This window comes from Haliaeetus albicilla, chromosome 9, assembly GCF_947461875.1.
Source record: "Haliaeetus albicilla chromosome 9, bHalAlb1.1, whole genome shotgun sequence".
Lineage (NCBI taxonomy): Eukaryota > Metazoa > Chordata > Aves > Accipitriformes > Accipitridae > Haliaeetus > Haliaeetus albicilla.
Window position 1 is genome coordinate 5,202,987 of NC_091491.1, and position 14,031 is coordinate 5,217,017.

At 62.4% G+C, this 14,031-nt stretch overlaps 1 protein-coding gene across 2 annotated transcripts in view; it reads right to left on the reverse strand.

Annotated features, from left to right (window-relative positions):
* Nucleotides 1–11,162, reverse strand: part of ABR (ABR activator of RhoGEF and GTPase) — a 41,866-nt gene extending 30,704 nt beyond the window's left edge. The window contains exon 1 of one of the 2 annotated variants that reach the window (XM_069791128.1): nt 10,809–11,162. In XM_069791128.1, the coding sequence (XP_069647229.1) occupies nt 10,809–11,085 (277 nt within the window). In that variant the 5' untranslated portion in view covers nt 11,086–11,162. Of the gene's footprint in view, nt 1–672; nt 886–10,808 lie in introns of those variants that run through there. The other variant, XM_069791129.1, reaches the window with a different exon arrangement.
* Nucleotides 11,163–14,031: the final 2,869 nt, after the last annotated feature.

Sequence of the window (14,031 nt, forward strand, 5' to 3'; positions counted from 1 at the left end):
GTCTCTGGCTCCCTCGGCCACCGCTGAGACGGCTGCCGCGGGACCGGGATCGGCACGGCTCCGGCGTTCGTTCCTCCCCGCTGCCTGTCCGTGGGATGGGGGGGGGGAGATTCGCACCCCCCCCCCCAGACTGCTGCAGGACGCCCCCGGCCCCGCCGGCTGCCAGCCCCCCGGTACCCACCCCGCGTTACCACAGCATCCTCGGTACAGCGCCTCGGAGCTCGCTGCGAAAATCACGGCTGGGGGAGAGGTACCTTCCCACGGCCACGGAGGGACGGGGATGGAACCTGGGGGAGAAAGCACCCACGTCCCCAAGGACCCCCCCTGGGCAGCACCAGTTATCAGGCTGCTCCGGCCCCAGTGAGCCCCACCGTGCCGGGGCCACCATCGCCAATCCGGCTCATCCAGGTCCCCGGAGCCTGGGGGTGCTGGACCGACTCCGGCCAGCGTCGCCGTGCCACCGGGGCATGCGAGATGCTCAGGGGAGGGGACCGCGACCCCCTGCCAGCTTCGCCTGCCCCTTGCCCACGCTCGGTTCAGCTCAGGAGCCCCCCCGGTACGGGATCGCCGGCACAGCATCCCTCCCCAGCACGACGCAGCATTACACAACAGGTAGGGGGGGACCCGCCACCCTGTCCCCCCTCGCCACCCCCCCAAGCCCAGGCCACGTACTGCTGTAGAGGGTGTCGATCCAGGAGAGCCGTGGCAGGCCGCGGTGGCTCAGCGGCTCCATGCTCGGGAGGGTTGTGCCGGCTCTCAGCCCCGCCAGCCGGTTCTCATCTCACAACAAAGGCGACGGACGAGGGCGGGAGGCGGGGGGCCGCAGGCCCAGGCGGAGGCTGGATGGGAGAGCCGGGTACGGCCGCCTGCCCGGGCACACGGTGGTTCTTCTGCCAGGGGTGCCCAAGGAAAGGAGGTGCCGCCTGGCAATGGCAGCGCGTCCCGCCTCCCGCCCCTGCTTCGCCGGGGGGAGCCGAGCTCAGCGTCCCCCCGCACGCAGCCACGCCGACCCTCCGCAGGGGTCTGGGGACCGGCGAGGAGGAGGAGGAGGAGGAGGAGGGGACGGTGGTGGTACTGGGGTATGTGGCTGCCCCCCAGGCCACCCCAAGGAAAGTGGGGGGGAAAGGGGGAGCCCAGCTCCATCACCCTTGCCACCATGGTCTTATCTCCCTCCTGTGACCCAGGGATGCTGTACCCCCTCCCCAGAAAAACCTCACCAGCCCCTCAAACCGCTACGGACGGAGGATCGTCCTGGCCGCACCATCCCTGGCTCTGGCAGCCCCGGGAGGAACCAGGACCTCCAGGAGCCGGGACCTACCCTGCCCCATACAACCGGGGTCGGCAGAGCGGGGCACAGGCAGGCAGGGGTTAAAATGCCCTCCCCAGCTGCATGTAGCCAAAGGAAACATAAAGTGCCAGAGTCATCAACCCCAATATGTCAGGGCGTCAGCCAAGCATTCAAGTGCAAAGACTGCCCTTGTTCAGCCCGTGCCGGCACCATTGCCCTCGTCCCGGCGGTGCGGGCAGCGTCCCTTGTCGGTGCCCTCGGCCGCATCCTGCCTGCGGGCTCAGCCATGCGGGGAAGGGCCTGGACCAGGCGCCGGGACCAGATGGGAACCAGGCAGGAGGGATAACGCTCCGCCAGGCATAAGGGGAAGGTAGAGCCACCAGAGCGTGAAGTGCCAGGACGCGGGTGGCACTGGCAACCGGCCCGGCTGAGAAACCTGAGGGGACCCTGTCAAGGCACTGCCACCACCTGATCCCCGCTCCCGGGGATGTTGATGCCGGACACAGCCGATACATTTTGGGGGGAGCACAGCAATGCCAAGGCTTTGGTTTGGCGTGGCTGGGGTACATGGAACCACCGGCACCTGGCATCCAGGATAAGGAGCCACCGCTGCCCCGGCACAGCCCTGCCTCCCAAAGGGGCCGTATCCAGCCCCGGCATGGCAAGGACCCGCACCCACAGCCCACCACCCCGCCGGGCTGCGAGTCACTGGGTGCAGAGTCAGCGGCAGAGGGTGCAGCCCCACAGCTCCCACTTCCCACTCCTCACCCGCCCCGCTCCCAGGGATTTCGAGGAGCTGAGGGCATCCCTCCAGCTGCCCCAACGGGATGCTGCTGGGCACCACGACCCCCTTGCGCTGCCCAGTGCCGACATTCCCCTTGTCCCCAGCCCGCCAGTGCCGGGCAGTGCCACCCCTGCCCAAGGATGGCCACGATGCGATAGCGTTTGCCGCTCTCCGTCCCCCACCAACTCCCCCAGGCTCCAGCTCGGCACCACGACCGGTCCCCACTCTGTCCCTTAAAGGTTCCAACCGAGAGTCCCCTCCATCCTCCTCAACCAAACCCCGTGCCCCTGCAGCCCCGCCACAGCATGAGGCCCTTCTGCCCAGTGCAGCGAGCTGCCAGGAAGGCGACAGCAGTTCGGCTGAGCACGTCGACCCCGTTCACGGCAGGAAACCACGCTCCGCTCGCGCCTCGCAAAGCGCCGCAGCGGCACCAGCAGCACCAGCAGCAGCACCAGCAGCAGCACCAGCAGCAGCACCAGCAACACAAGGTGCAGCTGCTGCAGAGCCGTGGGGGCAGCAGGCAGCCCACAGCATGCCCCCCCCACCGGGGGCGGCTGGTTTTCCATGCATAGCTCTCTGCATGCACACAGGGGTTTTTCCACATGCCTCCCCCAGCCGGACACGCTTCCTGACCACTCCTGCCCATGGCATCAGCCTCTCCACGCCACCACGCAACCACCCCCCAGCTTCACATCTCTTCCTCTTTATCCAACGCAGGGCATGAGCTGAGCACTCAGATGAGCCACCCGTAGGCCACCAGGAGCCCTCCGCTGGCTGGCCACCCTCTGATGTGACACCACGCAGCAGGCCCTGGCAGTGCCACGCTCCAGGAGGACCAGGCTGGCAAGCGCCCTGCCGCCCAGCCAGGCGGGTGGCCTGGAAATGCACCGAGATGTCCAAACCAGAGCTTCCCCCACGCTGCACCCGATGAGCTTTGTCTGGCTGCAGACAGCGACCTAGGCAGGTACGCTTGCACAGCCCGGACAAAACAGCCCCACTAAACCATCGGGCTTTATTTTTACTTTGGTTTTCATGCTGTTTTCACCTTTGCAAAACCAACAACAACAAAAAAAAACCCAAAACCTACAAAGCGGCTGAACCTCTCTCCAGGGCTGGGGGGGGAGCACCCACCCACATGCAGACACCCATCACCCTGCGGTGACACAGCCCCGGGTGAAGAGACACTGCCAACCACGTTCTCAACTCGCCCCCCCCCCAAACTGCCCCCACCTCCGACTGCAGCACAGCGGCAGCATCCCTGCAGCAAGAGCCGAAAGCTGAGTCCTGCGGTTCCTCCCCGCTACCAGCCGGCCCCACGCAGCCTGCCTGGTGTCTGGCTGTCTGCCTGGCATCTGCCCAGCCCCTGCCCGCCAGCCCACGCATCGCTATTTCTGGCCTCTTGTGCAAGAGGTTCCTCCAGCCACAGCCACACGAGCCTCAGCGCTCCCCCACTGTGACCAGACTGGGGCTGGTGGTCAGCACCCAGGGCTGGCGGTGGGCACCCAGGGCTGGCGGTGGGCACCCAGGGCTGGCGGCAATCGGAGACCAGCTCCGGAGTTGCCTACACCTCCAACACTGGTGTGGGGCAAAGGGGGTGTTCTTCTGGGGAAATTGCGGAGAAGGAGAGGATGGTTGGGGAGCGCCATGCAAATGGCAGCATTAGACAAGGATTAAGGGAGCAGCCAGAGTCCTTTGGCTGGGAGAGGTGAAGCCTACATGTCCTGGAGCCAGGGCAGGGACACAGCCAGGGCTGGAGAGGCCAGGGCTGTGGTGGGAGATGCCAGCCGAGATCCCAGCTTTCCGAGCTCCTCCAGCTCCCACTCTGCTGGGCTCTCCAGGAGGTCTGGGCTGTCCCTCGCTGGTGCAGAGCAGCAGCTATCCCCTTGCCAGAGGTTGCAGAGGGAGAAAAGAGGAATAAATGGAAACATTTCCACCCTCCCCACCAAGAAGCACAGCAGATCCTTCCTGCTGGGCATCCTGACGTGCTGCTCCTCAGTCCAACTCAGCATTGAATTTCTCTCCCAGTATCACTTTCCTGCAGGACAGGAACCCCAAGGTCTGCGCTGTATCGGCCCCAGGCTCCGCTCGCAGCCCCAGGGCATGGCTGAGAGGTGCCCGGAGCGCAGGGCAGCCCCTCCTGCCCTCAGGGAGCCAAACAGGGTGCCAGAGCTGGGGCAGGTCCTCCCCCAGCCAACCTGGGGAGGAAGGCAGAGACCCCGCCGCAGCAGCAATGCCCTTGGCCTGTCAAAACAGCAGACAGAGAAGGAAAGAAAGGTGGTGGCTGCTCACAGGAAAAAGCCTTTAATATCAGATAGAAGGCCTGGGCCAGCTATCTCATCGTGTCTCTCTTCTGAGAGGGAGGAGATCGTGGCTGTTATCTGCCAGCACCGCAGACCCGGGCTGCTCCTCTCCCACCCAGCCCCAGTGCCAGTGCTGCCGAAACGGCTCGGCCAGATTTGCTTGCCACTGCAGGACCTGCGAAGGAGAAGGAAGAAGTGTTGGTTCGCAGCGTCGGAACAAAAACTGCCCATGGCAGAAAGCCCCAGTCCGAGCACAAAGGTCTCCCTATCTGCCAGATCTTCAAACAATCCCTGAACTTTGCAGCTGGGACTTATCTCGGGACAAATCTGCAGGACATCCTCCGCAATTCTGCTTAGGCTGGCCAGGCTCCGCTCCCCAGCTACAGCCAAGAGAGCCAAGAAGTATTGCTGCTACTGATCTACATATGCAAATCGTCCTGCTTAGCAGACACTGATAAAGTAACTAGGGGTGGGAAAGCCAAGTCTATTTGAAGATGTCTCTTGGGGATGCAGCGGGATCGGTGTGCTCCCTCCGGCTGGCTCCCGGCGGCTGCTCCGGCCGACCTCGGCAGGAGGACAAACCCAGCAATGCCATGAACCAGCGACACAGGTACCCTTTTCCTGGGATGGATGCACACTTTAGTGAGCTGCCTTGGCTAAACCAGGCTCCTCTCTCTAACCCAAGGGAATATTAATCCCCCACCAGCACGGGGGAAAGCGTCTCCCTCTGTTTGCTGCTGCAGGGTTGGCCGCAACAGACAGCATCCAGCAGAAGACAGAGCAGAGCCATCCGCTGGGATCCCAACTGGCGGCATCGCTGGCCATGCTGGGCAGGAGGGGAGGAGGAACCAGCCGAACAAAGAGCCCCGTTGCACAGAAGTGTCTTTCCAGGGGAAAAAAAAAAACCACAACAAACCAGATTTCAATAGACTTACAATGCAAATGTATTCAGGCCCCGCAGGGCACTTCTGGCTGTAGCCAGCCACCTAATGAAGGCTTCTGGTGCGTCCTGCTGCTGCTCCTGCCTGGGGACCACCGATTGCCCCACAACCGGCCACCGCTGCACCGAGCCTGGAGGTCCGGGGGGGGCCACCTCCGAGCCAAAGCGCTCGCCCCCATGGCGGGCACAGACCGTGGCACCCTTGGCACTAAAAGGGGAGCTGCGTCCCCTCCTTCCCTTCTGCAGGGCACCGGGGCAGAGCACGCAGCCCAGGGCTGCTGCCCATCACCTAAATGCTGCTGAGCTGGGGAGCTCAGCATCGTCTCTGCCCCAAATACTGGGGGACAAATACCCAGCCAGTGGGACCATGTTCAGCTGACAGCACGCGGAGATGCGCAGGGATGCTGCAGCCGGGTGAGATGTCGGCATCTCTAGGCCGATGAGAGCGGGTACCGCAGCCATGCTGGGGGAGAGGAGGAAGCCGCCCCCCTGGGAACGCTCAAACCAATTTTAAGGATCTGCTTTGGAGGAGATGCAGGTTCGTGATGCTGGGCAGCAGCCAGATTCCCACTGCAACCACACTAAGCTGACGCAAGAGCTGATGGCAGAGGGGAGCGGGCCAGGGGAAAGCCGGACCCAGCCACGACAGCTTGCCCACAGCTTGCCCACAGCCCAGACGCACCCCCCAGGGCTGGCTCACCCACCATCCCCCTGCCTGGTGAGAGGGACGGGGACCCCTGTCCCACCGCACGTCCATCTGCGGGTGCTGTCGCCTGGAAGGGCTGTTTCTCCATCCAGCAGATGCTGTGGCTGCTGGCGGCTCTGCCCCGGGGCAGAGATCCCGGGGGTGCCCGCGGGCAGAGCCGGTCACTGGTTTCCCTTCTGCCCTTCCAGCTCCTTTACAAGCCCTCCACTATTTGCCCATCACAGGGAAGTTACTCCAACCACCAGCACTTACTGCTCTCATTTAAAAGGTATGCTTTTAAACAACTACTCTTCTACTCAAAGGCTTTTTAACCTCGTGAACTTTTGCATTTATTTATGATTTTCTTTAACAGCGCCAACCTGCCCCAGCGTTAACCCTGCAGTCCCTGTCTCGGGCAGTCACCGCTCTCCGGGGAGGCAGCCCCACATCACGCAGGGGTCGTTGTCACGCTGCCATCAGGGGGGTTTCATGGAGAAAAGCCACCTCCCAAAATGCTGCCAGGCCCCAGAGCAGATGGAGATGGTTCAGAGGTCCCCAAGCAGGCTCACACACACCCACACACGCACACTGCGGTTTTATACCTTCGCCTAAGCAGTTAAAATTAAACACCGAGACTCTGTCTGGCCTTCTCTGGCCAAAAGAAGAACTTTCAGTATCTTCACAGCGAAGCAAGCGCTTTCCAACAGTGGGGAAATACGATGAAGTAAAAATTTAAAAAACAAATATGAGGACACAGAGGTGGTAGATGGGCTCTTGCGGGGGGACAACTCCCACCCACGCACCTCCTTGCTTCGGCACCGACTCCCAGATCCCCTCCTGGTGCTAAAGGGGGGGGAAATGGATGCGCAGACAACGCTACACTTCACCTTCCTGGGCCCTGCGGGATCGCCGCTCCTTTGCCACTCACATGCCGTGACCTACCCCAGACAGAAAGAGATGCACCAGGATAAACTCTGGACTTGCTTACTATTTTCTGCTCTCCTTTTGCTAGGGTTTTAGGGGATTTTCCAAGAAAGGGACGAAGAACCAGCAGGGTCTGAGGGTGGCTCAGGCCAGCAGGACAGAACCCTGCCCGCAGCGCTGCCCCATCACCTCCCCGGCTGTGGAGGAGTTTCTGCGGGATGGACAGAGATGCCACTTTCGCAGTATCGTGTATTTGCCAGCAGCAGCACGAGCTGAAAGCAGGGATGGAGCAGCAAGAACAAGCCCTGCCTTTACCCAAACCATGCCAGAAGCCCCCAGCACAACACCCACAGCAATCCAGCCCCCAGCTGGGTGTGCAGGGATGAGGCGACTGATGCCCCGGAGACTCCAGACGCCCCAGGGCCCCCTCCCCACCTCAGCCCTTCGGTGCACACACCGACACGGCTGCCTTTCCGTGCTCACCGCCCTTCGAGGCGGGGACCCCACGGCTGCCGGCAGCCTCCCTTCCCATTTCCCAAGGTACTAGTGAAGGTGGTGTGGCAGGGCGAGCAGAAGAGCCCACGTGACTCCAAGATCTTTCCATGACAGAAACCATAATTCCAGCTAAACAGAGGGCTGGGGATTTAATTTACAGCACAGCTCACAGCCGCAGCATCCTGCCGTAACCAGATCCGCCAGCCAACCCCACCGTGGACTATTCCAGCTATGCCAGCGCTCCCCAGCCCAGAGCTCGCGTTTCTGGGGTGCAGGGTGCCGCACAGGGCAGGTCGGGGGGTCCCAAACCCAGCAGCCTTCCAGAGGAGCTTCAGGAGCTCCCATGGCATCCCACCTCCGTGGCAAAGCCGGCCTCTTTCTCCGCTTCCCAAGGGCAAAGCAGGGAAACCCAGCGCCGAGTTTGTTCCACCTCGGTGCACGCTACCTGGCTGCCGGGCACAAAGCATCTCCCGAGGAGCATCACCGCGTCCCTCCTCTCGGTCACCAGCACAGCCGCCTCCCACCCGCTCAGCTCACCCTCTCCTCGTGGGTACCAACCCACAGCACCGGACCCTTTGCCCCAGATTTGTGCCGCGGCAAAAGGGAGGTGATGGAGGCAGCACCCAGCCGAAGCATCGCCGCACCCCGGCACACCCTGACCACCTCCCGGCACGGCCACACGCGGCACCGCGCATACTCAGCTGTGAGGCCAGCTGCGTGTTTAGCCACAGGGACAGGTGACGGCTGAGATGAAGGGAATTTTAGTCCCTTCCACGCTTCGTTTTTAGCCATCTGCTCGCTGACGCTCAGATTTTGTTGGTCCCGGGTGAGCTGGCACAGGCGTTATCTCAGATGCCAGGATCATGTATCTGGCTGTCACACGTGCTGCTCGCATGCAATAGCCACAAACAGGGGCATCTTGCAGATTTCCTCGCTTTAAATCAGATTAATCACAAGCTACTTAAAGGAAACCACTGTCTTTCCCCGGTAATTCCCATAAAGACAATATTCAATGCTCCTTCGCTTGCTGTCCAGATAGAGCTGCCGTAGGTTACGGTGAAACAGCCGGGGGCCGACCACGTTCAGCCACAGCCACAGTGCTGTTAAGCTCCAAAATTCACATTAAAATACTGAGAGACACAGGCAGAGCAGTGCTAACCGAGTTACACACAGCCTGGACTGCTGGCAGGAGAAGCCAACAGCACTGCAATCAGGAATTTTAAATTATATCTGAAAAATAAAAAGAAGTAAAAAGAAAACAATGGGAGCACTAAGTTAACCAACTGTCCAGAGAAAGGGGGATCCAGACAACGACCGCACGCGTTTTACTGTACTCGCAAATTCTGCTTTTAAATGTCAGCGCCGTCGGTGCACACAGGCACCCTTATAACGCGCAACAAAGAAAAGTGCTGATGCTCGGGAAAGGCTCGGGACAAGGCTGGGGAGAGCTCATCGCCACCGCCGTCAACCGACCTCTGCGCAGAGCCCGGTTGTGCCACGGGGCAAGGAGCTGGGCGCTCGGCAGAGGGGACGCTGCCTCCTCGGATGAGTGCAGGAGCTGGGGACCATGATGGAGAACCATTTGGGGGGGGAGGAGGAAGAAAAGGAGGAGGAGGAAGGGGCCACATTTAACCACAGCAGACGCAACCTTGGATTTCAAGGTCTTGCCCAAAAGACTCAGCCCGACCGGCTGCAAAGGTCTTGGTCCAGCCACCTGGAAGGGTGGACCGCTCCGAGTTATGATGCTGGGACCATCCAGGACTTGCACTGTGCTCCAGGGAAGCCCCTTTAACAACATCCCCCCGGCCTGAGAGCAGCCTTGCACAGTCCTGGGTGTTTGGAAACATTCAGGAGCATTACCCAGATAGAAATAAAATGCAGGATCTGAGTGTAAATCAGAAGGATTTGTGCTTGGTCGCTCCAACATACTCGAGCCCCCTCAGCCACTGAGCAGCTCTCCAAGAACTACAACCAGTGCCCGCTGACGGGGAACTGGAGAAGGGTTTGGGGCGGCCCTTTGAAGGCGACACATCGAATGCCCTTGGTCCTCACCGCAGGGCTGGGAGCAGGCTCCCACGGCCAGTCCCGGCCGATCGGGGAGAGGCACAAACACACGTGCCCGGCACAGTATGGAGACACCACCGAGAGCAGCCACGTACTTTGGACATTTCACCTCCAGACGGCTTGGGAAGGTGAAATGGAAACCGAGCGGTTCTCCGGCCCTGTAGACTAATGCGATAAATATAAATTACACTAAATATTAAGCACGGTTCGACAGCAGAGCCCTTGCTACCCAGGCCGTCTTAAACCAGCACAATACAGCCTTGGGGAAAAAGCACCCCCCCAAACAATCGAGCAAGAACAAAATTAACTCAAGTCAGCTGCAGAATTAGCAACATAAAAAGTGACATTCCCTAGCTGTCAGGACTGTGTTTGAACCGGGATTAAAGCTGATGCAATAACAACTTCCAGGCCGCTGGAAGTAGGACAGCGTGATGGGCGACAGCGCTAGCTGGCTGCGCCTTCAGTGCCACGAAACAGCCCAGTCACTCGCAAAATAACGTTGTCCTCAATCCGCCCAGCGAAATGCCCCGGGACACCTCGCCGCCCCGGCACGCTTCTGCTTCAGTGGCTCCAGGACTTCCCTGTGGGACATGACAGGGTGTCACCCGAGCAGAGGTGTCCCCGTGAGTCAGGTCACACCTGGAGGAAGCGACTCTCCCGCTGTGTCCCAGCCCCAGATGTGGCTCCTGGGTCAGTGGCACATCACCACGAGCCAGCTGCAGGGGACCGACCGGCCACCCTCCCTCCTCGCATGCCTGAGGATGGGTCCTTGGCACGGGATGCCCTCGGAAGCGGGACAGGGATGACGCGGGGCTTTGGGGTGACCTTAGCGGCGGGACGGGGACAGCAAAGGGTTGGGGGTGGCACTGGCCGTTGGATGGAGATGGCACAAGGGCTTGGGGTGGCCTCAGCTGCGTGATGGCACGGGGTGCCCTTGGCTGCATGACGGGGACAGCCTGGGGACACCGTCAGATCCTCGGCCCTGCCACAGCACGGGGCGCACCGATTGCGTGACGGGGACGGCACGGCGCCTCGGGACGGCCTTAACGGCGTCACTCCACACCACGGGGGGGACGTGGGGACGAAGCGGCACGGGGTGCCCTCGACCGTGCCACGGGTACGACACGGGACCTCCGGACCGAGACGCCCCTCGACCACGCAGCGGCACAGGACGCCCTTGACCGTGCGACGGCCACGCCACAGGGGACCGGGGAGGGCCACCCTCGTCCCCGGCGTGGGATGCTCCGGGATGCAGGGTGGTGGATGACCCCCACCACCATCACCACCCCACGGGGCACCCCCCCCACACCCTTCCCCACGGCACCCACCTGCCGAAGAAGCGTCCTCGGCGTCCGAGCTGCCGCCGCTGCCTCCCTCCGGGGAACTGCCCGCGGGTGGACCGGCGGGGCTCGGCGGCGGACTGGGGGCGGCGGGTAGGGACGGTGGTGGCGGTGGTGGTGCCGGTGGGGGGGGACCACGGGCCAGGGCAGCCTCCAGGTAGCCCACCTTAAAGCGTTCCTCAGCCAGCGCCCGCTGTAGGCGACGCAGGTGCCGGCGACAACGCTCCAGCTCCCTTTCCATGGCCCGGACCGAACCCAGCTCCATACTGGGCGCCGGTTCTCCCGGGAACTCCGCTTGCCAATGCCTTGCGAAGTCCGCCCGGGCCGCTTCGCCCGCCGCCATCCCCCCCTCCCCGCTCCACCCCGGCCCGAAGTTTCTCCCCCCCCCCTTCTTCTTCTTCCTCCTCCTCCTCCTCCTCCTCTTCCAGCCGCCGCCTTCCGCCCCCCGCCGCGGGGCCTGACGTCGGTGCCCGCCCCCGGCCCGCCCCGCCTCGGTACGGCCCCACCGGGGCGGAGAACGGCACTTACCACCGCCCCCCCCCCCCCCCACCGGCTCCGGTAAAAGAAGCGACCGAGTTACCTGTAGCCGAGTAGCTCCGGTTCTGCCGTTCCCCGGGGAGCCCGGTCAAACGCTTGTCCGGGCTTTGCTACGGGATGGATTCGGGGAGCCCGGGAGGATGCGGGAACGGGGGGTGGGGGGGGATGCTGAATTCCCGGTTGTTTTCGACCTTTGGGTTCTGGGGGATGTGGGCCCGGAGGATGCTGTGCGGGCGAGGAAGCGTGCGGTGCTGGCAGCGTTAGAGCAGTTAATAAAGCGAGAGCTAATGACACAAACAATCCCACGCGCTGCGAGAAATCCGTCCCCAAGCCAGGAACGGGAGCCTCGAAGGAGCGCGGGGGGGCTCCTGTGCCACCGAGCTGCCCTTCCCCAGCCACCGATGTGCCCTGGCCTTGGAGCTCTGCCCGTCTCCTGGCCATCCTCATCCTCTGGCCGGTGACACCCTGCCTGCCCTGTGGGGTCTCAGGACGGATGGGCCATCCCCACCAGACGGAGGGGCAGGCAACAAACTCCCGCGGTGGGCGACGAAGGCCGGCGTAAGGCTTTTCGCCCACGCTGCGCCACGGCACGTGTGCCCGCTGCGTTTAAGCTGCCCTGCCCCACGGGATGAGGCTTTCCAACCCCACACCCTGGGCAGGGTTGGCGGTTCCCCTGTGCCATGCACGATGCTGGGGCATGGGACCTCGAGGAGTGCCAAGGCAGAGGCAGGAATCTCCAGGAGCTGCTTTCCCTTCCCTCCTCCCATGTGCTGCACGCTGGCCGGGGATGACTCACAAGCCTGTTGTCCCTTATGCCACATGGCCGTGCCCCAGCAGGAACAAAGCACCCTATTTATTTACCCATGGGGCCCAGGCAGTGTCGCAACAACCGCCTCCTCCTTCCCTTCCGTCACCACCTGAGAGCGGGGGGGGCTGCGCAGGGGTGGGCACCTCCCTGCACGCCAGTCCCTGGCTCTCGTGCCTCGGCACCACGGTGTCCCTCCGGCACAGTCGGGCCTCCCGGTGCAGCCTTCCCGCGTCGGCTGCCCCTTCATCACCCCATCAGGGTTTCATCTCCGGTGAGGGCTGCGCTCCCAGGTGGTCCCGACAGCTCTCACCTGGAAGCAGCAGGAGTTTGGGGGTGCTGGATGAAAGTGGGTGACGGGCAGCCTGTCCGGGGCTCTTTGCGGGAGCTCCAGCCCCCACCCAGCAGTAGCGTTAGGGGCAAAGACACCCAAAACACGCCTTTGGGCTGTGGGACCCGTGAGAGCTGAGATGATCCTGCCCAGGATGGGCAGGTGCCCAGCGCTCAGCTGTGCCCCGAGCCCAGTGTGATACATACTGGAGAGGTGGGGAATCCCCGGGGGTCAAACCCCTTCGTGGAGGCTGGGGAGGAGGGGGGGAGTGCCACGAGTGGCCTGATTTATGCATGGCGACGGATAATTACAGCTCTTTCATCATCTGTCAGGGCAGACGGGCCCGGCAGAGCCTTACAACACATTTCTGGCTCCCTGTCTCAGCCCATAAATCTCTCCAGCACACGGCGATAAATCAGCCGGGGCCAAGGGAGCAGGGCCTGGGTGGGCGTTCCTCCTGGCCTCCCACCCTGTAATGGGCACCTAGGTAGGAAGCATCCAGGACGAGGTGGGGATGGCCCAGCGGGATGCACTAATTACAGGCGGCAGGTGGCATCCGATGACCTGTGATTTATGGTCTGGCCTTGCCCGCTTCCGAGAGCCGAGGCTGGATCCCTGCAGGGCCAGGGCTGCCCAGAGCCGAGATGCTGGGAACTCCCAGTGAGCTCACTGGGGGCTGTGGGCAGGACGGGGACAGCCTCGGGACTCCTGCCTGCCCTCTGCCCAAGCATCGCCCCGGCTGGGACTGGCTTTGTGCCCAGCTCAGCCACCTCCGGATCTGCTCCGTACTGCACGTCCTGACCTCCCACACCAGCAAAAACTTCCCCGCGGCAGGGATCTATCCTGCTTAGCTGCGTTCTGGACAGGCACGTCTCTAAGTGGGTCTGGCATGCACGTCCTGCCGACATTCAAGCATCCCGAAGAGCCCCTCGCTCCCGAGCTGAGCTCACCGGGTAAATCAGTGGCCGGTGGAGCATCCGCTCCTAGGCAGAGCGAGACCGGGTGGCCAGAAGGCTGCTGGGGAGAACAAGAGGACCATAGTGAGTGAGCACAGGTGAGTGCTCAAAAATATTTGCAAGCTTCACCTCCCTTTGAAGTCCTTCTGCCTGGTCCTCCCCTCTCCCTGAGGCCCCGGCTCCTGATTTATTGGGTTCCTGGAGCAGAGGCACCTAAATTAGCTCCAACTTCAAAGAGCCAAGAGAGGAGAAGGGCAATAGACAAATAGCCCCCCTGCTAATTGTGGCTATTGATCAAACACGAGCCGGGACGATCAGATAGGAAGGGATGGATCAAGGTGGGGGCACGTTCTCCCAGGGCTCTGCTTTTACACCAGTCACCCCAACAATTTGTCAGACCCGCTCCTGGGCCATTTTTCAACACGTTACCCCTCACACAGGAAGGCATTTAGCGACCGCTTGCTAATGAAACGATGGCTAAACACACGTGGCGGTGCCACGCTGCTCGGAGGACGGGGACCCGGCCCTCCCCATGGCCTCCGGACCTGCTGCACCTGGCAAGTCCTCTGTCCCACCAGCTTG